The 26,728-nt window shown below is 47.5% G+C and overlaps 1 protein-coding gene across 1 annotated transcript; it reads right to left on the bottom strand.

The window, feature by feature from the left end:
- Nucleotides 1-862: 862 nt before the first annotated feature.
- On the bottom strand, nt 863-26,452 carry LOC116939286 (uncharacterized). Its single transcript, XM_032947494.2, has 11 exons — nt 25,628-26,452; nt 19,836-20,074; nt 16,217-16,348; nt 15,127-15,200; nt 13,042-13,154; nt 9,831-9,917; nt 9,291-9,387; nt 7,287-7,957; nt 7,095-7,170; nt 5,798-5,992; nt 863-4,687 (listed from the first exon to the last, which is right to left on the bottom strand). The coding sequence occupies exons 1-11, from the start codon at nt 26,450-26,452 to the stop codon at nt 3,777-3,779; spliced, it is 3,420 nt and encodes a 1,139-aa protein (XP_032803385.2). The 3' UTR covers nt 863-3,776.
- Between the last annotated feature and the right edge of the window lie 276 nt (nt 26,453-26,728).

The following is a 26,728-nucleotide window of genomic DNA, read 5'->3' as shown; positions in this document are numbered from 1 at the left end:
AGTGGTTAAATGTGTCGCAGAGCCCTGATATGAAAATTGCGGGACCCGACTATATTTTGCACGTGGCGATAAAACGACATTCTGGTCTTGTATGGTGCAGAGGCTCTTTTCGATGACGAGAAAACAGAATCCTGCAGTCTGCGAGCGCCACGCCCGATCCTCCCACAAATGTTTTCGCCTAAGCCTGAATGCGAAAGTAAAACCTCCGATTCTCCTGGATTAAGCAACATTAAATTTTGTGCAAACCACACGTGCACCACTCGCGCATTAATGGCGAGATGCCGCCGTGGTGAGATGTTAACTACCTCGCCTGGCATACAGGAGGTCGTAGGGTTCGATTCCAACCTTGATGCCTGCTGCCGTATATTTGGAGTTTGCATGTTCTCCCTGTGCTCGTGGATTTTTCTCTAGGTCCAACAGTTTTTTCTCTCTACATTTAAAAACATGTTTAAGAGTATTTGGCTGCGATAAATTTCCACAAAAGCCACTTCATTGAGCTATTATTTTTGGCCAGGTAGCTTCCGAAAAAGAGCTAAATAGTTCAGTGGGCCTTGGTGAAATAAAATGTTCATACTTGATTTGTTCATAGTTTTAGTTTATACATATCATTCGTCTCAGTTTAATTCCAAGCTACATGCTGTTTCACGCAAAATTAATCCTTTATTTTGAGTCCATATTTTTCTCATCTGTACGTCATAGCAGGTAGCACGCACACATTTAAAACTTTCTTTAGGCATAATAGGATGTAGCTTTTCATGTGTACGACTTAAATACACTGCACCATTATACATGACTTCACTGTGTATGTATTCATACACCAATCTTGTGAAATATTAAATCTAAAGCGGCCAGGACAACAAAGTATTATTTGGTGAAAATAGTTTTATTGCCAAATATCAATATTTACATATATAATCAATAAGCACTTTTTTAAGATGTTACATTTACTGCATTTTATATAATTTAATTTGTTAAATTCAAAATTAAAGTTCCTACAGAAAACACTTCCATCGAGATCAAAGCAACAAACTCTTAATGCCTCAAAAGTTAATTAAGGTGGGGGGGGGGATGTACATTTTCTGCAACAGACCTCAAACTCAACGGTGCCACCATGTGGACAAAACTCTCAGCAGCACCTGCCCCTCGTCGCATCGATATGTTGTTGTTGAAGCTCAAGTCACAAATATTTCAGAGCTTTCGATTCCTCGACTTTCAGAATTAAAAAATTACAACGAACCTGAAAGAATGCATCAGCCACATGGGAGGTTGCGATGTACTGCGGGAGATAATGTAACGTGGCTATGCTGGCCTTAAAATAATTCAAATGAACACGACCGCATGGCGTGTCACACGGAGCTTGCAGCAAGCTGTTGTCACTCCCCTCCACAATGCTTCCCACGGTAAAGGCCGCCACAAATTCCCGATGCTTTCAACCGAGCAAAATTGATTTCTCAAATGAGGCAACAAAAAAAAACTGCCTCAGAATACAACTGCTTTACAATTCTTAAATGACACTACCACCGAGTGATTTTCTACATTGTGCACCAGAAGAAAAGGATAAAATAGGTAGTCATGTGTCTAGTCACTCTAAGGTGATCTTGGATGTAGCTCTGAAATAAGGAATTCTGCGAGTCTCGAATGCGAAGGGTTGACTGCTTTGGATGGGTATGTCACATGACACGATAGGAAAATTGGGATAAAATTGGGGAAATATTACAAAAATTAAGATATTTTTAAAGTAATCCAGTTATTGTATGTGGGGCTGTTAACTATTTTTTTTATCAATCTTTCAATATAATTGTTATAAAACAGGGAACCAAGTAAGATTAAACAATAGATTCTGTGGAGAATACCAGGAGGAAATTTAAAGCATGATATTGCATTATCATTATCTCCTGTAAGCTTATTCCCTTTGCAGCAATTTAGAGTCCATCACCCACCAAGCTAAATAGAGGAATGATGTTACACAGCAAGCTTTCAGGTAGAGACACCAGTCACTTATATGTTGTGGGCAATTCCACCACAACACAGGCAATGGCCTACTTCTGCAAACACCGTGGGTTGCTTTTCATGAGCACAAAACATCTTGATGTTTTCGTGCAGTACACCTTAATGCCGATATTGCATCAGTAAAGAATAAACCTGCGGATTGAGGCCATTAATTTCTTGGCCTTGATTATTTGATCCCAGCGCGACGTCCACGAAATGTGCTCAGAACGAAAACATGACTTAAAATCACGGCTTAATTTATACCATGGAATCTTGCCAAATCACAAAATATAACTGAACCACAATGCGCAAGAAATTACCAATATTTTAAATATATTTTTTTTTTACTTTTTTTTAGTTGCAGGATAGACGAACACAAAAAAAGCTCCAAAATGGCAGACTGGACTTTAAGGAAAACAGATAAATTAATGAAAACAAATAAACACACGCTAACCAAAAACCATAAAGTGCTTGTAAAGAATGCTGCCTTTAATTAAAAAAAAAATCTAATAATACACTGGTTCCATTGTACATGTCCCATTAACTATGGTTCCAATGGGCTTGGAAACTTGTCACCCACTGAACCGGTACCACTCGTACAATAGCCACAACGGTTCAATGCCAATTCAGGATCCACATGGTGCTGCCGAAATGTAATGTTAACCTACTTGAAATGTTTACCCAAGAATGCAGTTACACTGCAATCGCCCCTCCCTCCATCTCTCCAGGTATGTTAAAACGGACATAAACAAAAAAGGTGTGCCCCACTTTCAAGTTATATTAACTCATACCTTTGCAAAAATAGGTAGTGTTTTTTTTTATAACCTCTCCTAATTTTGCCCCATGAACAAATAGAGAATTGCTGTAAATATTTCGCCCTCTACATTACATGTGCGTTGGTCACAGGAGCAATTCCAGGACACGGTAAACAGCGGGACCACCTTCTTAAAGTGGGACCACCCATGTTCACACCCTCAAAGTAAAACTCCCTAAGAGAGACCAAGACAAAAGAGCTGATTTTGGCAGTCAGATGTCAACCATGTAACCGCTGCAGAGCATGGTAAACAAAAATAAGCGGTTGTGAGATGCGGTAGCATATCAGCAGCAATGGCTGTGATGAAATCCTTCACTAAAGCTCGAGTGCTTCCACAGCCATCCCGAGGAGCTGCCTCTAGGATGGGGGGCACAAGGCAGGGGGGGGAAGCGGGGGGCCACTATTCATTACAGGGGCACAGACACCTCCACTCCCCTGTGGAATCGCCAAAAGTTGGTAATTTCATAAACACGACAATCAAATGTTATTAAATGCATCACACACAATGCACGTGTTAGCCGCATTTGCGCACAAAACTACCATTTATTTTGCCTTGCCCTCATCACGTATTGCTCAGCTATAGAAAACGGCTATAAACACACCTGTTTCTTTGTAGGAATAAATTAAAGTAATAAAATACAGTAACATTAATTTTTTTTTTCTACCCAGAATTTCACTGAGCATTCAAAATTAGTTTTCCTACCTGCTTTTTTCACACCTTATTCACCTCCGATATGCTTTTCACTTCCGGGGTTTCACAGAACACTAACATTGAAACTGTAAAGCAACTCGGTAGGGAAATGGAGGCCAGGTTAAGGGTTAGAAGTGGAGTTAAGATCAGGGATTGGGGACGGGCTAGCATCCAATTGGCTAGTGTAGTATGTCCCTTAACAGTCTATCCTTCTCTTATTCTAAGTATGGCATTTTCACTTTTGGTGTCAATAAGCTCCTGCCAATCCACCCATCCACCCCATTAGTGCGTCCCCTGACAAAATGGTTGTGCCGCACAACACCGGCGCGGCACCACTTCTCCCGTCACGCCCACCCGGCTACCAGACACGTTCTTGGCGAGCGCCAGTGCCAACGAGACCATTCCCGCGGGACTAACGAGGCTGGGCCTCCCGGCGTCGCCAAACACTCCTCCTCCTCCTCCTCCGCCGCCACCGTCGGCCGTGATGAGTGGGCCTCCGGCTGGCGCCGTGCCCCCCAGGCCATGCGAGAGCTGCGTGTTCAGCTCGTTGTGCACCAGCACAAAGGGGTCTGTGCGGTTGTTGAGTGACACGTTCGCGAGGGGAGTGGGCGAAGGAGGATCTTTTGTGCCTGTGCCTCTCCTGTGTGGTGTGGCACTCAGACCAAGCTGCGGCTGTTGTTGCTGCTGCTGCTGAAGCAGCTGCTCAGGCGGCTGTTGCTGTTGCAGTGGCTGAACTGGTGGCACATGTTGCAACAAATGCTGCCGATATGTCTGATTTTGCTGCTGAAGTTGCTGCTGCTGAAATGGATCCTGTTGCTGCTGCTGCTGCTGAATCGATTGCTGTTGTAGCTGTTCAAGCAAGAACTGCTGCTCTTGCAGCAGCGACGCGCCCGCCGCATCGGCCTTGGGCGAGCATGACGGCGCGATAATGAGCTGCTGCGCGGCGATCGTTGCAAGCTGCGCGGAGCCCAGCAGGGGCTGCTCCACGGTCGCCGTCGCCTGCAGAGTCTGGCTGGAGAGACGCTTCTCCTCGCTCGGAGGCTGTGCGGCCACGAGCTGCTGCACAATTGCAGCGAGCTGGTTCTGCTGCGGCGTGGACGGAGAAGACAGCAGCGGTGGTTGAACCGCTGCAGCAGGGAGCTGCGGCGCGGGCGTGCCGGCTGGAATCGTTGCACCCAGTGGCAGCTCGTTCCCTGTGTGGCAGCGATGGACAGAGCGTAAGGATTAAGAAAGGGACCCGCTGCCTTTAACTTAAGCCGTCCAGATTGCCCAGATTGGGGGAGTCTGGGATTGTTGAGAAGTCTTGGGAAGTTCCGATGGATTCACTTGTGCACTTTTGAGATGGTGCTGTGTTGATGCGAAGTGTCACATTCATGAAGTCACTGGTGTTGTGATGGGAGTTGTGAAGGTGCAAGGTTGTTTTCAGGTCAGCCTTGATATCGTGTCCATGTTGCGGTCATATCGATTTTGTGTCATCATTTTGCTGGCTGTGTTGGTATTGTGCCAATATTGTATTCTCACGTTGCTGTTGTGTTAATGTTTTATTCTGTTGCTTTGAGTTAATGCGGTAACATTTGTGCGGGTTAGAGGTGTGGCACAGCAGTTAGCATGCTGGAATCGGAACCTGGCGACCTGTGCGATTCCCGGCCACAACTAATATCAGGAGTGAGTAATATCTTAACGGATGCGGATCACCCACCTACCACCTTCACCAACCTGCACCACCAGCGTCGTGAAGTATATGATCAAACAACCCCCAAGAAGAACAAAATGCGTAGTGACTTTCATTGAGCAGTGAATTGACAAAAGGCAGCAAATTAAATATTATAATGCATTTTAATTGTTGTGTTAGGGGTACTAGTCTCACTTCTTGCTTTAAATAACTCTTAAAACTCGTGGCCTTCAAAACCCACACTGCACCTGTAGAGGTGTAGAGCAGGAGTGAGTCACTATGAGAGTTTCCCCCCAAAAACCTCTACATCCTATCAGGCCAGACAGAAAATTGTGAATGGTATTCATGCTAACAAGAACGTCCAGAGGATGGTGACACACCGATATTCAAAATTAAATGTTTTAACGTCTTTGTGTTCTTGCGTTGGTGTGCCAGTATTGTCTTGACACAGTGTTCATGTTGCTTTGCAGTCATGATGAATGAGCACAAGTAATGTATTTCTGTCGTGCCGTGCCGTGTTGCATAGGCATCAAACCGACTTGGTGTCAGAGTCCTGCATAGGTGTTGTGGGGCAACTGTCATCAGAGGAGCCGCATGGCGTGTGCGCGATTCATTTGCGGGGTGTGGTCACCATCACCCCAGTCGCTCGGTTTCTGCGATGGGGGTACTCCCGGCTCCTCGGCGAGCTGCTCCGTAACGCCGGCTCCGGGCTGTGGCGGCTGGGGCGCCGCGGGGGCGTCACGACACGCGCAGTGACACTGGCACGACTCCTCCTGCTTGATGATGATAACGGGCACCCTCAGCCCCATCACCTGCGCCGTGTTACCTGCGCGAACCAACGGGACGCAGTCACCAACACACACCGCGCACGAGCAAGGCACAGGGAGTCAAAGGAAAGCCATCGCATATTCTAAGAGCGGTAAAAAAAACAAGTCAGAAGTCCATGAACTTCGATTCTGCAGCTCTTCTCTCATCACATGCACCATCCTCACAAGTCTTTCTACCACATACCCTCCTCACTCTCCCTCTACTCCAGTATTCTACACTGCAAGGGCCCGTAGGCCACTGGCGGCCCCTGGTGGCCTTTAGTGCAGCCCCTGACGTGTGTCCCCCGACAATACACAAATGTGAAAACATCCCATCATTCTGTCAAACCCAAAGGTTTCAAATGTGTGGCGGCCCTCACACTGATGTTTTACGGGGAAAAGTGACCCCCCCCTCTGAAAATGAGTGAAGAACACTGCTCCACTCCTTCCCTGCACCCCCATCGTCCTCATCATCTATGGGTCGTTGCGAGTCTATAGATCGCTCATCTCCAAAGTCCTTCTGCTTACAACTTCTGAAGTCTCTTCACAACACAAGCTCAAACCACCTAAGTCTCTTTTCCCTCGCCTTCATGAGAAAACTAGTAATCCCTGTTCAGACTCATTTCCCCACCTCAGCAATCTCATCTGTCCTTTCAAGCACTGTGCCCACATCTCCGGACCATCAAAACATTACCGCTTGTATCAAAGTTCTGTATTTTCTATTTCAGTTTTTTTATGGACTATTTCTATCATGGACAATTCCTGTAAATAATGATAATCTTCATTTAACGATGCAACCCAAAATAAATGGCTATTTTACTGTCAACAGATACAGAGTTTGTGTCCTGAGCTGCGAGCTGTTACACAGACACACACACACACTTGTAGATTCAGTGACTTTCAAGAGCACAACCATAACTATAACTTTTAATACGTAAAACAATTCACCTTTCAGGTTAAAGCTATGATGCCATTCCGTGGCAATGTGTGACATTATCGTGTGACATAACCTCATGGTGAGGCTTAAAAGGCTACGACGTCACTAACTATATACTACTTGCGAGTACAGTTACATATTTGAAAGGGTTGCGTCTTCCTCTGGAACGAGGAATGTACCCTCACCTCCGAGTTGTGCGGGGCTCCCAACGGCCGTGGTGAGGTACACTTTCTCCACCGTCACCTTGTCCTTCCCGGCAACCTGGAGGGGGGAGATGGCCAAGCAGGACTTGTGATACTGTGTGTACGGCTGTACATCATCTGCATCGTTCTATGTTGAACTGATATCACAGCCACCTGAACTGGAGCGATAGTTACCCACGAGCCCGGCGGCGCGGTCATGGCGGCGGCGCCGATGCCGCTCGTTTCCAGGATCCAGCGCAGCTCTTCCTCGGGCAGCCCGCCGGGGTTGATGCTCTCGGCGGCGGCGGCGGCGGCGGCGGCAGCATCTTTGTCACCCGTGGGGGCCGGCCGGGTCTCGCCCACCTCCATGGACGCCTCGTCCATGACGACGCCCGCGGAAGCGGGTGCACTCTCCGTGGTGGCCCTCGGCTGCGCCGCTAGGCTCAGAGCCTCCGAGAGATCCAGCACAATCGTCGACGGAGGAGCGGCATGGCCTACGCCATCGCCGCTGGCGCTGCCGCCGTCCCCCGACGATGCTGGTACGGTCGCTCCGTCAGGCACACCTGCGCAATCGCTTCCCTGCTCAACGATGGTGGCGACGACGCCATCAATGGCACAGCTGCCCTCCATCCCCTCCACCTCCATGACGCCAGAATCGCTCTGCACCACCCACTTGTATGGGACGTCAATGCCCTCGTCGTTGTTGGCGCTGGTGTCACCGGCACCTCCGGTACTGCCGCCGTCCGTTTGCCGCACTACCACGAGCTGCTGCAGGGAGCTGGCACTCGGTGGCGGTGGCGGTTGAATGACTCTGAGCACAGGCAGCGGGAAGCCGGCGTCTGTTGGGATGTCCGCACTTGCCGGGTCTGGAGTGGGCGGGTGGGAAGTGGCAGAGATGGGCACAACGTCACCGGTTAACGTGTGTGTAGTGGTGATGGCATTTTGCTGCATTGTGGGAAGCAGAGGGCAGTGCAAAAAAAACCCGTTACACTGTACTCCTACACTTTCACATCTTTTCTCCCCGCATTCACTAACCCGCACTGACCAGCATGGTGAAGTCGTCAAATAACCCCCATGAACGACGTGGTTCAGGGAGGCCTTCATCCAGCAGTGTAATGACATTATTACATGTACATGTAATACCTGTACAAGACACCGCTACAGATATGGGTCTGAAGATAGCCATACCAGGGCAATGTTTACTTATCCAGGATGATGTAATGTAATCAACAAAACAGAAACGGCATCCCCATGCTCAAAGAGAGAGCTGTTGGGTAGTGTTGCTCGTCTATTAAGTGGCCCACTGTCTATTAGGGCTTATACTTATCCATGCATAGAAGCCAGCAACCCATTTGCTATACTGCTACCTTCAGCTGTATGCATGTTGAACTTCTTTCGCACTGTATGTAGCCGAACGTGCTAATTGGAGCGGTGGTTCACTCAACATAAGTCTGCATAAGTGTTCTAATCGTGGAAAGTTTACCATCTATAATCCACAACAATATATCTTAATCAGCTCAATCCTCCCATAAAACGTACATGTGGAAACCCCAACTTTGAAACCGTGCAGCATCGAGGCCATTATGTTCACCTCCTCTCCTTATCATCTTTCCTAATGCATGAGTCCCATTTTCTATTCCATTTCCATTCTTTTCATATTATTTCTCATTCTTTTTCTTCTCCTTCAACTTTCCCGTTCTTTTTTTTTTAATGCATCATATCCCTGACTCTACTGCCATTCTCGTTGCGCGCCATGGGTAAAGATTTGCCAGTAATGCACAAAAAAACTATACAAATTTTGAAATTCACTTTAAAAAAATTTCGGGAAACTAACGACACGATGACCGTCATAAATTTTGATTTAAAGCTTTCGTGACTGCAGTAATTCATATTCTTAGTTTTTTCGGTAAAGTCACGTTGAAGAGAAACAACAAAATAATAAAATATATATAAAACAATAAAAAAAATTCTCACGACGTTTCGACCATAACTCAAACACCTGAAGACGACCGTTTGAGTTATGGTCGAAACGTCGTGAGAATTTTTTATTGTTTTATATATATTTTATTATTTTGTTGTTTCTCTTCAACGTGACTTTACCAAAAAAACTAAGAAGATGACCGTCATGTCGCGCGTTGTTAAGAACGATATTCGGGCAACCTGAGAGCCCAAATGCCGACCGACGCAAATGCACTTTACCGTGGTCCCTGTCACCCGTGGAGCCAGTGTCTTCGGTTTGGAACATGGAGTCGAAGATGCTCTCCACAGTCACCGTCGTCAGGTCCGGTTCCACCGCCTGGTCCACGAAGCGGCGTCAAAATACGCCAACACAACACAAGCGGAGTGCTCATAAAAAGGCGCGTAAGCGCACACAGCGAGGGGCACGCGACCATCCAAAGTTAAACCAGGTTCTTTCGAGACTGTTTAAACAGTCTTGTTTGAATTGTCCATCTTGAATATACCCATCCCCGTTTGCCCCATACATTTTAGGCCATTCAACGATACCTTTTCATAACATCAAACTGTCGACAGTTATACACACGATTCCAAATGTGCATCTAAAGCATACGTGACTTTACCGAAAGAACCAAAGAGTATGGATTCCTGCAGTCACGAAAGCTTCACATTAAGAAAGAAACGATCTTATTTCATCATTTGTTCCTAATTGCTATTACCGGCCGCAAGACCCAAGGTTCAGAGGTAAGGTGGCATAATGTTCTCTGTGTGTGGAGTGGGTACCAGGCACTTCTGCAGGGTCTCCTCACTGATGTCGGAGGCTGGGGTGATTGGGTCGAAGTCGGACAGGTAGAATGCGTTCTGGCTGTCCTGTCAGGGGCACAAAGCACACCAGTTGTGATCACAATTCAAAATCCATGAGACAACTGTACGTCAGCCTTTGACAAAATCACGCGACATGTGCCCAATCTCGAAAGCAGAGCTGAGCCTGGATAGTGCTTGGATGGGTGGCCACCACATACAGAGTGGTTTTCATAGGCTGCTGTGGGGCTAATTGCCGAGATGCAGAGGGCAGTGCAAAAACATACATTGTACTGCATATCTATGCTCTATCAATGATACCCCCTCTATCCTTACGAACTCAAACTGACCAGCATGATGAAGTATGGTCAAATAACCCACATGCCCCGCATGGTGTGGGAAGACCCTCATCCAGCAGTGGATTGACAAAAGTTTAAAAGTGTTTTCATATGAACAATTTAAATCCATGCCACAAAGCCTGGACTTGGCAAGTAAGGACAATCGCTGTTTGTTTTCTGGGTTGTGCCTTCCTGTAAGCCATTAAAGAGGTGGAATTTCCACTTTTTTTCTCTATACTACTTCCCCAATAATTTAAATTCTTGCTCAAGGACACGGCCCTGTTTAATGTACAGTTGATGACATTCTGCGCTGCAGCTCTACACAACACCTTCACGTTTGCTCCCGCGTAATCTCCCTGCTGGGATGGAATGGCCTTTCTGATCCTCCTACACAAAACGAGCCCGGGTACTGTAGAAACCTGGATCATAACGTTTCTGCATATAATATCCCTGCTGTATATAATTATGGCCTTATCCCATTATACATATGCATCACATATATAATTTATTTGTTGATGCTGTGTTTGCAGAGGTGCACAAGAACAAAAGAACTCAACATATTCGTCAATAACACTCGCCTTAAAAGGGAGAATAATGCTCGTATACACGAGCAAGTCTAGAATTGCTGCTATGTAGGGAGTGATACATTCACAGACTCTTCTACACAGGCGTTTAAATATTGTGAATGCAATGGCTCCATATCTCACTCGATGACGAGAGAGGTATAAAGAGTATTGAGACTGACAGGAGACATGCAGAGGCTTTCATATGTTGAAAATAGATAATATTATTTTTCTTATTGTTTTTGTTGGGTATCTATAAATGGATCACCCTGTATTTCCTTCCCACTCAACAATGACCTTGGGATTTTTATTGATTAAAATATTCCAAGTAGGAACTCCCACAGGATGAAACCCCTTGCTTAAAAAGGTGTTCACAATGACACATACATATGTCCAACCAGCCCTCATCTACCCACTATTGCACAGCATCCCAAGAAACAAATTCACTCGGATGTATGTATGTTGAACTTCTTTCGTACGTAGCCATCCGTACTAATCGGAGGTGCGGGGGAAGGCCAACAGACTAAACAAAAAAAGCAGTTCTAAAGAAATTATATTTTTAGGGTCTTTCGGTAAAGTCACGTAGACAAGTTCAAAGAAAATAAAAAACTACGACGTTTCGATCGCAACAGAAGCGGTCGTCATCAGGAAAAGGAAGTTAGCCTCTAAAGGCAAACTGTTTATGAAGATTTAAAGATGGGCGTAGTCCAAGTGTGTCAGCAGCATGGGCGGGGCAGCTGATGTTAATGTACGGGAAAACGACAACACCGGCAGTGGGTCTCCACCAATCAAAGGGCCGCCAGGCAAACATTGAACCTCGCTCCACACACCCACACTGCTGACGGTGGAGGTTGCTGCTAGAGGTGATGGTAGTTGTGGGTAATGATGGTGCTGGTGGTGGGCTTCGACCAATAAAGGGCTACTGCTAGTGGTGCTGGTAGTAGTGGGCAGTGATGGTCCTGGTGAACCTATCTTCGTAACTTTACCGAAAGACCCAAAGAATATTAATTGCTGCAGTCACAAAAGCTTTAAGTCTAAAGAAAATAGTTTTTAAGCTATATTTGAAAGTGCATAGCTCCAATGGCTTCCTAATATCGGATGGAAGAGCATTCCAGATGGCCACAGAAGCGCATCTGAAAGCGCGTGAAGCAGTGACCGTCTTTGTTTGATGGCCAGCCAAAGCCGCTGTGAGGAAGACCGGAGCTTGCGTGGATTATGCTCCTTGACGAGATCAGCAAGGTTTGTGGTTAATTTTTGGCAAGCACTTTATATGTAATGAGTGCGATCTTATAATGTATACGTTCAGCAACTGCCAATGCAGCTCAGCGAGCAATGAACGGACAATGGTCAGATATTGCGGTACCCGTCACGATACATGACTCGTATAAGAGCAGCTCGAATTCATCTGATGGGACTTGGCAATGAATGGATGACTTATTGTTGTTGGTGGCTGGAGGGGGGCCGATGTGCAGAGTACTGAACTGCAGAAATATATTTGTGTAAACGTTATTATGAAACTACAAATAATTTACAGCTGTTTGGTCAAGCCACTGCTGAAGGCGTACCCAAGCGATGCTGACCACACTTCACCATGCTTGGCAGTGGGAGATGACAAAGCCGGGCCGCATACACGTGGAAAAATTATTAGGAGCACAAACATGGCTGTTGTTACACTGCCCTGAGCTACCCACAACGTAGCACCGCGCCAGCTTACAACGTATTTTATGTGCGGTGGATTCCCATTCCGAGACCTTACCAAGCTCCAACTTGCTTAGCTTCCTAGATTCGACGAGATCAGTCGCATTCTGGGCAATTTGGTCATATTCTTACATATGGGTCTGTGCATACGTGTACATACATATAGGGTGGGGAGCAGTAGTGTAGCGGTTAGCGCACTGCACCACAAACCCGCCGACCAAGTTCAATTCCCGTTCATGGCCAAAACCGGTGACGATTATCTGAATCGATCCTGAGCCTCCACCAGGTCGGCTCAGCCTTAAATGAATGCCTGGTGCATTGTGTAAACATCGCCAAAAAGGTGACAAATTCGGTCAGACATGGTGCTGGCGACCCGCCCCCTCATGTGCTGTACCAAACTGTATAGGTGTCATATTCATGAAGTTACTGCTTCAGAATACTTATACATAAAGTGCTTGGGCTGTTTACAGGACAGCAGTGACTCTAAGTAGTCTAGACAGGGGTGACTGTCCAAGGTAGGCAGATGGGGAGACAGGCAGTCCACAGACAATCAAATTAAGCCCCCACTTCCTGCATGGAGGTGAAGGTGCTCACCTCTGACTTGAGGCTGGCCCCAGATGGGTGTCCCTTCATGTGGCTCTTGAGGCTGTGCTGACTGGAGAAGGCCCTCTCGCATCCGCCGCTGGGGCATGGGAACGGCCGCTCTCCTGTCATCAGAATCGTCACTTATTATTTATATACCACACCTCCCATGTAGTACAACTTGAGGCGCCCAGCACAAAAGGGTATTTGTGATCATGACTCGGTAAGGAAGTGATTGCAGACCAAATACAATGTTTCCAAACCAACAATATTACAATTCAGTACGAATAATTAACAAATGAGAATAAACATTGAAGATGAAAATATCCTCCTCTACTTAATTTTTGTCTCCTCCACAAGCACATGTGTGCTTCCCAGGGGTGGAGCCAGGATTTTTACTTTGGGGGAGGGGGGGGGGTGCTGACTTCAATATTCTGAGATATCCAGTGTTGATGTTTTCCAATGGGCGCCACAAATGTATAAAACTAATTTTATTGGATTTGAACGCGGAGTTCATTAATAGGTCGGAGCCGCTGATGTGGCTAATAAGTTCGATAAGTTCGAAAGGCTGCGCTCAAGCAGCCTGCAGGGCAGCACGAGGTGACAGCCTGCAGGGCAGCACACAAGGTGGCAGCCTGCAGGGCAGCACAAGGTGGCAGCCTGCAGGGCAGCACAAGGTGGCAGCCTGCAGGGCAGCACAAGGTGGCAGCCTGCAGGGCAGCACAAGGTGGCAGCCTGCAGGGCAGCACAAGGTGGCAGCCAGAATTTTGCAGCAGCCGGATATCCGGTTATCCCGATTACCGACTTTCCCAAAATTTCAGGGGGGGCTAAGCCCCCCCCCAGCCCCCCCTGCAGCTCCGCCCCTGGTGCTTTCCACAGCAACAACAGTCAGCGACGACAAGACTAACAGCTGTCATTCCCAATTAAATAATAGTGTGACCCACAGCTCCCACCTCGTAGAGGCATATCCTAGGCTGTGCCCCCTGGGCAGTCCGCCACAAGTTTTAAGCTTCGTAAATAATAAAATATGACTAAAGCAACAAACCACGTCCTCGAAGGCACCCTAGTGACATCAATTGTAATTGCAATTAGAGCAGTATTGTCAGCTGAAATTGCAATTACATTCTGATTCCAATTCATTACGAATTAAGCAATTACATGTGTAATTAACCCCAGGTCTGAGTGGCATTATTGTGATATCAATGATGTGCGTTTTATTGTATACAATATCAATGCAGTAAATGGAGCACGTCAGAAACCAAAACCAAACGAAAGACGTTAAAGCATTCTTACGATTAACTGACAATTTGTGATGTAAATGGACAGAGATGAACGCTCCATTATGATTATTAAGATTCACTCCTAATTTCTGATGCTCAAAACCAGACTAACACAATTCGTATGATTATTATGTCCCACTTTTAATTCCTGAGATTAAGAGCCAGACAAAGGGACCTTTCATATGATTATGGTGCACTGTAAACTCTTGCAGTCGGTCTACGTTGTGTGTGGCAGAGGGTAGTGCAGCAAAATCCAATGTTTCACAGTACTTTGCTCCCTCATCTATGCTCAAATAACCCCAAAGACTTGCATGAAGTGTGGACGCCCTCATCCAGCACAGGATTAGCAAAAAAGGTTATACGTGTACATTGTAAACGCCTAAGGCTCAGAGCCAGCCTAAGGCATTCTTATAATAATTATGGTTCAGTGCTAATTCCAGAAAACCTCCCACATTAATACTTGTTCTATTATTCACTCCAATAAAAATCCTTCCTCTTGATGAATACTGCAAGTTGGCAGTGATGGGAAAGAAGAAGACTTTATGACTATAGTGTGTTCCGAACCGATAGTTTAGGTACTCAGGGGTGACTCTCCAGGCTGGTCAGAACTTAGTTGCTTTACCGCTTGCCGTTCGGGTGCGGGTCGGATAATGTTCATCACATCACCTTCACGTCATTACCCGACCCACACACTTACGGCAAGCCAAACAAACGACTTGAGTCCCGACTCAACTTGACGGGTACCCGCCTGCTGCACGACTCAAGTGTGTATGTGTGTACAAATACTGCACAAGCAAGTGCGAGTGGCAGGCCATACCCGTGTGCGTGCGCACGTGCGTGCGCAGGTGGTGGCTGACGGAGAATGCCTTCCCGCAGCCGCTGTGTTTGCACCTGGAGAGGAAGAAAGATGATGGGGGGGAAGGCCAGGTCAGGGGGTCAACGTCTCATGACCAGAGAAATATGCCCAGAAAATCAAATTATTGGGTCTTTCGGTACAGTCACGTAGATAGGTTCAAAGAAAATATATTTATATTCTTAGCTCTTTCGGTAAAGTCACGTTTAAGGGAAACAATAAAATAGTAAAATATATATGACTTTGCCGAAAGAGCTAAGAATATGAATTACTGCAGTCACGAAAGCTTTAAATCAAAAAAATATATTTAGTTATTTTCTTTGAACCTATCTACATGACTTTACCGAAACTTTACCGAAAAACGAACATGAACTCCTGCAGTCATGAAAGCTTTAAGTCAAGATTTATGCCCAGAAAAGGCACCACAGAGTTACATGTTTTGGTCACCTGCACCACCACCACAACTACTACCAGACGGCGCTTCCTCTGAACCAATGGAACCATTAAAACGTATATTGCACATAGCTCTGCTCATAACAGCAGCAAGACTCTCAGTCAGAAACTGTCAGCATCATTATCATCATCCCAGTGTGATGAGTAACTTTGTCAGGCTGCATGTATTGGTGCAGGGAAGTCAGCAGCGGTTGGCTTACCCACAAAATGGCACACGACTTCGCATGCAGATGAGGACTGGCCAATGCCAATTTAAACATGGCAGGGAGCTCAACTCTTTCGTTGTTTGAATTGGGTCAGTTTCAATTTGACAAATGCGAACAGATCAATCACTTTTAAGTGATGAATTGTACGATTGTTATATGTCTAATAACTACGGCACAGCTGATACAGCAGCAACACCCTTGGAAAGGAAACGTCTTCATTCCTGTGCAGGTGGTATAAAATGAGGACCAATTTGGTGAAGGCAAGTCAACGGCAGTCGCCCAACAAACTGGAACACGACCCTGAACGTAGGGCGAGCGCCGGCCAATACTCATTCGAATGCGTCAGTGTACGCGACTCTTCCGCTGCTCAGTTTCAGCAGCACACGCGCACTCACTGGAATGGGCGCTCTCCCGTGTGGGTGCGCACGTGCTTGCGCAGGTCGCTCAGTGTTGTGAAGAACTTGGTGCAGCCCTCCGAGTCGCAGTTGAACGTGTTGCCCGTGTGGATCCTCTGGTGCGCCTTTAGCCTGCGGGGAGGGCACATGGAGGGGAGCCCCAATAGGTTCACTTCCCCACGAGTTCCCCAGTTTACACGACGTAATGTGCGAATACACTTGATTCGAAGCTTTCGTGACTGCAGGAATCCACACTCTTTGGTTATTTCGCATGCCACTGTTGGCAAAAGGGCCTCCACTAGAGAGTCAGCAGTTTCTTCTTGCTGTGGTTGTCCCACCTGATGACGATTGCTTGTGTTGTGATCGAAACGTCGTCATCTATCATTTTTCTACCTACGTGACTTTACCGGTATGTAGTGTCTAATTGCAACCAGAGCTGCAAAGATTCATCAATTAGTAAGATTCATCAACTAAGTCTGAAATGGACAAAATATAGATATTCGTATGTTGAGTCTTTGTTTTGTGGTCGTTCACTCAGGTACATTTTAAGTTGGCAGCTACACCCCACACCCTGCCTGCTGACAGTGTTTTACTCCCTACACACCACACTCAGCAGAATGCAGCTGACGACACGGATTATGTCATCAAATCCTATCTAGCTGAACACGTGGGAACAGAGGCGAGACGTTTCCCACAACTATTTTTGTATCATCCAATTAGTCGAGGAATCTAAACAATTGGTATGGTGAGCAAGTTAATTCATAGCCCAGCTCTGAACGAAACTTCATCTCAACACGCTGTGCATAAATATTGCGCATACATATTTTATAGAGAGGCAGTCAGTCATAGGCAAATAGGAAAAAATAAAGATCTTCAACTTAGACTTGAACAAGAACCCAGGGTCTAAAGCAATGACAGTTGGGCAAAGGAGTTCCATCCTACGGGGGACAGAAGAGGCAAATGAATGACCTCCCACGGTTTGAAAGTTGACGTGAGAGCGAGCTTCTCCAGAAACCCTTCTCTGCTAGACTGGAGTTGTGAGGATCTTAGAAAGTGGAATCTTGCAAATGAAAGGAAAGCTCCAGTGCTAGAGCCGAGTGTCATTAGTCAAGTCTTATTCTAGTCAACAAAAAAACCCGTGGAATTTTTGTCAAGTCTTATTCTGGATTGACAAAGGGTGGTAAACTATTATTTTCCGAATTCTGTTACAGGCTTCACACATTTGTGGAAAAAAAAATTACTCATGGAATCACATGACATCCCAATGAAATGCAGCCCTCATTTCAGCCCATCTTTTTTCCAATCGTGCACTCGCAAGGGAGAGCGAGAGGATTAGCGACGAGCTGCTGTGGATGCTGTCCATGCACAGCAGGCATTGTGCAGTTTTGTGAGCAGCAATAATAGCAGCAAGTAAAATTACATCAGCGTTCGTGTAGGCGTTTGTCATTTTCCAGCCAGCCTGAGAGTCAGAACTCAGGTTTTATTGGATCTCGTTTGAAAAACCACACGTATGAAAACCGATGAGTGAATTACATCATCTTGACTTAAAGCATTCGTGACTGCAGGAATTACATCATGTTTAACAACCAGGATCTAGCTCCTTTCATAGTGGCGATTAACTCCCAATTGAAGGGTTAGGAGTGCCACTTTGTGGAATTCCAGAAGTGGTCTACAAACGGGGAGACTGCTGTCTACCATAGGAATGTGTAATTTTCAGCACTGGTTCACAGCTAACGAAGGACACCTTTTTAATGCTTGGTAAGAGCAGTGAAACGGTTTATGGGTTTCTTTAAAATTGTTAAACCATGTAAATAAAGTGTGTGACTGAAAAGGGTTATTCAGTAACCTGAACGATATGTCTAAACACTGTTATAACCTGGGAAAGACTTAAGAGATTAATTGAAACTCATAAATTATATGCAAATATTATATAATCACAGCTCTAAACGCCCCCTCCCCTATGTGGGAACAGACGTTGCCACTTTGTTCAACACCGCACTCCAATCCTGCTGTTCCATTGCAGATTCAAACCACTATACTCCTACTCACAGGGTATTTTTAGTCTCTTTGTGCCAAGAGATAACAACGTGTTCCTTCCAGACTGTACATGTGAATGTGCGAGTCTACATGCATAAGTGTGTGAGTGACTGTGTACATTTGAAAGCACAGGCTGTTTCTGTCAGCTCGTGCCAACACCACGAACACTGCAATAACTGAAATTGTACAAGTCTTCGTCTGTGTGCGTGTGTCTGTGTGAGGAAGTGGCGCTGTGGTTTTTCATATACTGTTCTACGATCAAGACGACCCGAGTAATATTCCTGGTCAGGGTCATCAGTGACGTGCAATTGCCTAGCACGGTGTGCAAACACCAGCATAAGGTAGAAAAAAGGTGATAGGTAGTGGTACTGTCCACACCACCCCAGTGTGCAGTGTAAAAGGCAGAAGTGCAACACCGCACTTTCTTGCTCATGCCACTGTTGGCAAAAGGGCCTCCACGAGAGAGTCCTGGAGAACCCTGACAGAAGGTAATTGGATTAACACGTAGGCTTTCGCGACCAATATTATTCATAATAAAGGTTTTTGGGTTAGATCGCGTTTATTCATAAATGTGTCGTAACCCTCCACCACCCGACACGGCCAATCAGCAAAAAAAAGTGTCACGTTGACAAAAGACAAATAATTCACTACTTTAGCCCACCGGTGTGTTGAAGAGTGAAACCACATTTACAGTTTGAGTACGACGTTTCGCTGGTAAATACATCCAGCATCATCGGGCAATTCGCCAGAATGGTAAAGCCCTCGCTTGCTCCCGGGAGCAAGCGAGGGCTTTACCATTCTGGCGAATTGCCCGATGATGCTGGATGTATTTACTGGATGTATTTACCAGCGAAACGTCGTACTCAAACTGTAAATGTGGATTCACTCTTCAACACACCGGTGGGCTAAAGTAGTGAATTATTTGTCTTTTGTCAACGTGACACTTTTTTTGCTGATTGGCCGTGTCGGGTGGTGGAGGGTTACGACACATTTATAAATAAACGCGATCTAACCCAAAAACCTTTATTAAGAAGGTAATTGACCAACTCTTCCATACTGGCCAGCCATCTTGGAGATGGTTTTATCCACATTTTACTCCACAAGCGACGTGCCAATGGACTGTGGAGTACCCATTTATACAACTGCGTGGACAGAGTTGGGGGGATTTAATATATTTGCCCATTGTTTCAATTGCCATGCCGGGATATCAAACCAGCGACCTCTGGATTGTAAGTCCAGTTTGCTAACTACATCTTGGCAGCATCAGTGTTCTGGTACTGATTAAGTACTCGATAACAGCACTTGTCCCAACAATCTATTAAACTAAATATAAACTTACGAAGCCGTCCGTTTCCACATGGGTTCAAATCCTTGCCATGACCGAGGACTAAACCTAAAACCAGATAGTGGGACAATGTAGGAGCAAGCTTTGGAAGTCGGGCTTTGACAAGCATCTCCCTGTTCAAGCAGGAGGCAGCGCTCATCTACATTGGTGGCAGTGATCTTTAGCAACGCGATTAGCGTGGATCTTCTATCGCACGGTACGTCCTCGTGTCAACATTACAACAACACCCCAGCGCACCGGTAAAGGGTGTTGAAGGATTTCTCGCAGCCGCTGACGCCGCACTCGAAGGGCTTCTCGCGCGTGTGCACGCGCACATGGATCTTGCGGCTGTAGGAGGTGAGGAAGGCCTTGCCGCAGCCCGTCTGCTCGCACACAAACGTGTACTCGCCGCGGTGCGTCTTCTCGTGCGTCTTCAGGTTGCCCGCCGTGCTGTAGGTGCGCTCGCAGCCCTCGTAGGCGCACTGGTAGCGCTTCACCTGCATGAAGCAAGTGCACAAAAAGACATCTCAGCGGCTGTCTGGAAACAGGATGGTGATTATGCCAGGGTTCATGTATGGCTCGGAGTGCTGGGCATTCAAGAAATGGCCGACGTACTAGTTACGAGGCTGCCAGTGATGGGAATGCGGAGATGAATTTATGGAGTATAACAGATTATGTGAGCAATGATTAATTGAGATGATGGCTGAAGGTAGCGTCGAAAGAGGAAAAGTTGAGTGAGAATAGACTAAGATGGTTCGGATATGTGGCCAATTCGGTAGACTATGTTGAAATGAACGTTTAGACAAAGGTTGAGCAAAAGAGAAAGAGGGGAGGCAGACTTAAGAAGATAAAGCGAGAAGTTATCAATGAGAACATGCGAGCATGCAGCGTTGCTGTGAAGATGGAAATGGGTCGGAGCCTGCAAAGAGAAGACTCTGAAAGCAGATCGCAACTTGAACAATGAGCTAGCACTACCAAGATGTTGGGTTTGGATCTGGGTTAGTCACCCGTGATTCAACGACGTTCTCATGTGTAGTGCGTTGATGGTCTCAGCCTGGACAACAATCACTATACGTAATAAACTTACGTTAATTCTAATTCTCAAATTAATTTCACAAAATTCCACCCGAGAGAATCAACATTACAAACATTCTCTCAGTGGCAAGATTGGGTGGGAAGTTCGTCCCCTTACTGAGTGGACCACAGGTCACTTGAAGGGCTATCACAGGTAGTCCTGTGATATGCACTTCCGTGGGCCATGCTTTAACACAAAGGAATTAAGGAATGCACCGCAAGAGATCCTAATGGAATATTTGTCTCATGACATGATATAAATGGCGAATGACAAAGGTCAATCCACTGCTGGATGAAGGCCTCCATAAGCCACCACCATCTATCCACCTAGCACTTGCACAAAAGCCACTATCATCGCTCCATCTCCTTGGTGGTCTCCCTCTTGGATATATACATTTCTTGGCTCCCATTTCATCGTTATTCTTGACCATCGGCAACGTCCCTTCTAGCAATGTGTCTTGCCAAAGACCACTTTTCTAAAGTGTGAATGATGCCGTTCCAAATATTCAAGGGCCAGCCAAACTTAGAGATGAATGCTTGTTATCATATCTAAGAGACAGAAATATATCCGGCTTTTGCTACTTTTGTCCCAATAAACCTGAGTACATGGACTAAAGCAGCAACAATTTTAACTTAGCTCTATATAAACTACCCTGTCAACATCAAATGAATATGCCTTTACAAAACTGTCATAAACTAGCAGTGAACTGAAACTAAAATTTCTATCACGAGCTAACATTCTTGGCAGTGGTTCCACTTCAAAACGGCGGAGAAAAAGCAAAAAACTGTGAATTAATATTTCAGACATAATTGTGTAATCCCGCACCTCAATGAGTAACATTTGGAGTATCAGTTGTTGTACGAATAGCTCTGCATATAACCACACCACCAGCAATGCGCCTAATCTAGTCAGATTTTGGAGGCCAAGTTTGGATAGTGCTTGGATGAGCGACCACCACATACAGCTTGACATTGCTGTGGGGCTACATAGTAATCAGGAGGAGCTAGATAGTAATCAGCAGAGGGAAGTGCGCATGGAAATATGTTCAGGAGCTAAATGCCAACGTTGAGGTCTGCGAGTCACTATGGGGCTTCAGGAAGAGTCCTTGTCGTTTTGCTACTCCAAAGGAGCGCAGACCCCAGTGGCTGAGAGATGCAAGCCTTCTCGCAGCCCACCTGTTAGGTGTTTATGTTATTTTAAAACAACCATCTGCTAATTCGAATCCAGATATGATCAGTGGAGTTAAATGTCGAAAAATGTACATTTTACAGTGCCAAAAACTGATTGGACGAGGTCTTCAAGTGAACCAACAGTATTTCTTATATTTCCCACCTCCACGAACCCGCACTGACCAGCAAGGTGAGTATTCTCAAATACAGTATAACCTCAATGGCCACAACAATGTGGGGAGACCCTCATCCAGCAGTGAACTGGAAAAGGAGACTGTACATTTACTGGACATTAAATGTTTTGTCCGTCAGTATCCATGTATTGCTCTCTCATCATACACAACCAATGAAACCTTCAAAAGCACAAATAAATATAAAACACAGCTCTCCTTGCTCAAAAATGTTATGCGGCAAAAAATAAATAACAAACAGCCTAGCCACGTTACCACTAATTACATTTGATGAGCGTGGTACAGAAGAATGTTCAACAAATGACCCCTGGCTTGGTGCTAATGTTATTACAAGGAGGGTGTCACCTGTGTTGCTAAACGCTGCCATTAGTCACACAGCTGGGATCTCTACGTGCTTGGACGCTGAGCTGCATTACACGGGAAAAAGTCACAATGTTTAATATCCATTATAAATGTTTTCTTAAATAAACTACACCACGACGTAGGTTTTCAGTCATGCTGTACAGCTCTCTCTTGTGTGACTGCAGGCTGCACCACGTGTTCTTGGACGTAACATTCTGGAAGCTTCTGGAAGCTTCTTCATGAACTGAATTGGGAAGCTCAAATTCTTCCTTCATTATAAAAAGTTGCCACAAGCTGCTTCTGCTGCTGGCTGCTGGTGTTGTAATCACACCAACACCAGCAACTGGCAACTTGATAGAATTGAGAACGTGACCTACTCTACTTGGCTTCTGAAGAAGCTCCCAGCACATGAGCGAAACGTCAGACATCATGCACAACAGCACACGGTTACTTCAACCCAAAAACCCATGAGAGAACAGTTTACATAAAGGGCAAAGATTTTATTTATTTTTGTTTAGTTGTCTCTTTATCTTTCATCACCAAATGTATCCCAGTTGTGCTATCAACATAGCGTGAGGAAGCGGTGCGCAGGACTATGCTTAGTCAGTCACTTCACAACGCTTACAGGCTTTTACGTGTTACAATAAAAAGTGGTTAACCCTGCAGAAACCAACAGTAAGTGTTGTTAAAGTTGAATTTGGTGAAAATATAAAGTGCAGTAAATTTACGAACGGGTGGTTGCTTAGACTTGAGCCTAGAATCTCAGGAGTGCTGGCTCAGTGTTTTTTGACAGTGCTATGAGCCACCTGAGTTCAACCATTTACTTTCCGTTTATAACTGTATTTTAAATGCGTAACCATTCACATCCCTATTTTATTCACATTTCTCGGGTTAGACAACCATAAGTCCTTGACTAGGGTGATGTCAGACTATCTGACATCGCCTCAAATTTGGAAAACAGTTTAAGATGAGAATCTTCTCTGAGCCATGGGGGGGGGAGTCTATAACCACTTTGCTTATGAACGTTATATCAACAGCAATCTTTCCCGTATTGCCCATTTCTGGTGAACCGTCCAGTTGAAATATTGGCTATGTGGTGATTGCCCAGCACAAATTAAACATTTCCAACTGTGCTACAAAATCCACTGACAAAGCAAATGGAAAACCCCAGATGGCTAATCTGGGTTGCTATGGTTTGGAGGGTTTTTTTTTTAACACTGTATTTGACAGCCAGCAGACTTTTTTTTGATGCATTTTCAATTGTCGCTATCATTAACCCATCGTTGCGATTTAGCGTCTGGTTTGCAGTGAAAGAGGAATCTGTTAAGTGAACTCAACGAGACACCGCCCATCAACCACCACACCCCGCTCGCTGGATCATGATACAACCGTGGACTTTTAAATTAACCCCTAGCCCACACTCCCAAGCTCTGCGAGTCTACAGTTTGAATTTCACGAACAAAAAAAGCAAGGCAATGTTTTTTTTTTCTTTTAACCAATCTCAGGAAACTGACGAAATAGGAAACATTCTCTCTTGGCAGGGCAAAAACTTATAATGCTTCCACAGGTGACCACTCTGGACACAACTTCTATGCTCCTACGCATAGACAATCGCGAAGGATGTGTCAAATAACCTCGGCGGAGTGCGCAGATGCCGTCACATCCATAAGTGGAGTGTCTAGACCTGGACATTTACATGAACACCACATTCATTTGAATAACAAAAACACCGACGCAACCAAATGATTCCGGAATTGTACCCGAATGGTGCGAAATACGGAATGTCCCGCTGGTTGTGTTTACACAAAAACGGTGGCCGCTAAGCTCTATGCATGCCACAAACGCGTCCTCAGGAACCTCTTCACCGCAACAACCGGTGATGCTCTTACATTCTCCTATCCCGCACCTCGACCCCTACACAATGCCCTTCTCTGCCTTCTGCAGTGTCCCTCGTAAGTGTCCCAACCACTGCCTCTTTCATCTCCAATGCACGTCCCCTCTCCTCCCATGTTCCTCTGCTCCAAAGCCATGCCCCTTTTCAACGTCCTCTCATATGCCATGCCCTTCTCTCGCCTCTATTCCTCATTACTTCCACCCATAAGGATGATTAAGCCATGCTTCTCTCCTCTCACCCATGCCCCCCCCTTCTCTCTTCCCTGACATACCCAGACCCCGCTTTGAAGTAGCTAAACCACCAATGCCTCCTTAAATACCCCCCCCCCCCTATCACTTTACTCTCCCATTCCACACTCATCTCGCCGATGCCCCTAACACCCGTGCCCTTCTCTCCTCCCCACAAGCGGCTAACCCTTCGTTAATGCCCCCCTCCGCATATTGTATTAACGTGTACCCCCACTATGCCCCCTGTCACCGTAGCTCCGGGTAGCCCCCGTGCTCTGTACCCCCCACTCCATGCCTTCTGTACCCCCCACTCCATGCCTTCTGTACCCCCCACCCCATGCCTTCTGTACCCCCCACCCCATGCCTTCTGTACCCCCCACCCCATGCCTTCTGTACCCCCCACCCCATGCCTTCTGTACCCCCCACCCCGTGCCTTCTGTACCCCCCACCCCGTGCCTTCTGTACCCCCCACCCCGTGCCTTCTGTACCCCCCACCCCGTGCCTTCTGTACCCCCCACCCCGTGCCTTCTGTACCCCCCACCCCGTGCCTTCTGTACCCCCCACCCCAAGCCTTCTGTACCCCCCACCCCATGCCTTCTGTACCCCCCACCCCATGCCTTCTGTACCCCCCACCCCGTGCCTTCTGTACCCCCCACCCCAAGCCTTCTGTACCCCCCACCCCAAGCCTTCTGTACCCCCCACCCCATGCCTTCTGTACCCCCCACCCCGTGCCTTCTGTACCCCCCACCCCGTGCCTTCTGTACCCCCCACCCCAAGCCTTCTGTACCCCCCACCCCATGCCTTCTGTACCCCCCACCCCATGCCTTCTGTACCCCCCACCCCGTGCCTTCTGTACCCCCCACCCCAAGCCTTCTGTACCCCCCACCCCATGCCTTCTGTACCCCCCACCCCGTGCCTTCTGTACCCCCCACCCCAAGCCTTCTGTACCCCCCACCCCATGCCTTCTGTACCCCCCACCCCATGCCTTCTGTACCCCCCACCCCGTGCCTTCTGTACCCCCCACCCCAAGCCTTCTGTACCCCCACCCCATGTCTTCTGTACCCCCCACCCCATGCCTTCTGTACCCCCCACCCCATGCCTTCTGTACCCCCCATGTCCCTGTGCCCCCCCCCCCCTGCACTCCGTCCTCACCTCCCTCCTCCGTGTCCGCGGGCACTGCGCGCTCAGCGTGAGCGTGGCTCCCTGGATGTCGGCGGGCATGGGCGTGTGGGCGCCGGGCTTGAGCGTCATGAGGATGCGGTCCTGCGAGATCGTGTGCTCGATGTAGCCACCGATCCCGTCGTCGTCGTCCTCCTCCTCCTCGTCGTCGTCTCCCCCCTCGTCGTCGTCCCTCCCCTCCTCTCCCCCGCGCCGACTCCCTGACGCGCGGGCCGAAGCCTCGGCGTGGCCCAGCGGCCAGGCGCCGCCCTCGATGAGCACCGTGGTGCGGTCCCACACGGGCGACGCCGAGGCTCCGCGCGGCCCCGCTCGCCGCCGCGGGCCCGACTCGGCCACGCCCCCTGACCCTGGAGCCACGCCCACGAATCCCCCGAAGGCCACGCCCCCCGAGGAGCGCGCGCCGCCACTGCCGCGGACGCCGCCGCCACTGCCACCGGCACGCGCGCGCATGACGTCGTCGTCGCGCATGCGCTCTCGGCGCGTCTCGTCGTCCTCGCGCTCGGTGGCGCGCGCCGCCAGGAAGCGCTCGAGCGCGAGGCCCGGCCCGCCATCTTGGTCCTCCTCGTCCTCCAGGTCGTCGTCGTCTTCGTAGTCGTCGTTCATTCCGTCCGTTCCGTCTCGGCGATCGCGCTCCTCCGCCTCGTCATCCTCCTCGTCGCCGTCGTCGTCGCGGCGCAACGCGTTGTCGCCCAGCGGCGGCGGCGGCGGTTCGGCCGCGTCGCTCTCGTCGCCGAGCGCAAGCGGCGGCCGCTCGATTCGGCCGCCCGCCATGTTTACAGAGGAGGCGCCTATGCGCATTGGCCCCGCCCCTCTATAGAGCCGTGCCCCGCCTTTTCCGCCACATGCCCCGCCTTTTCCGCTACATGCCCCGCCTTTCCCGCTCGATCAGAGAGGTCCCGCCCCTCTGCGCGCGTGGTCCCGCCCATTCATACCGCGCTCCTTAAAAATCAAATTGAGCGCTAAATCTTGACTTAAAGCTTTCGTGACTGCAGGAAATCATATTCTTGGGTCTGTCGGTAAAGTCACGTCTTTGAACCTATCTACGTGACTTTACCGAAAGACCCAAGAATATGA

Source organism: Petromyzon marinus, chromosome 5 (genome assembly GCF_048934315.1).
Source record: "Petromyzon marinus isolate PM22_M1 ecotype Great Lakes invasive population chromosome 5, UKy_Petmar_22M1.pri1.0, whole genome shotgun sequence".
Lineage (NCBI taxonomy): Eukaryota > Metazoa > Chordata > Hyperoartia > Petromyzontiformes > Petromyzontidae > Petromyzon > Petromyzon marinus.
The sequence above is the reverse complement of the archived record's forward strand: the minus strand, read 5'-3'. Positions and strand labels throughout refer to the sequence as shown.

Excerpts from the sequence above, each read along its gene's own strand:
- LOC116939286 (XM_032947494.2), bottom strand. The coding sequence starts at position 26,452 with ATGCGCATAGGCGCCTCCTCTGTAAACATGGCGGGCGGCCGAATCGAG. Across the intron at positions 16,349-19,835 it reads TCCTTCAACACCCTTTACCG|GCTAAAGGCGCACCAGAGGA; the intron begins GTGCGCTGGGGT and ends CCCTCCCCGCAG. Across the intron at positions 7,171-7,286 it reads CCGCGCCGCCGGGCTCGTGG|GTTGCCGGGAAGGACAAGGT; the intron begins GTAACTATCGCT and ends TCCCCCCTCCAG.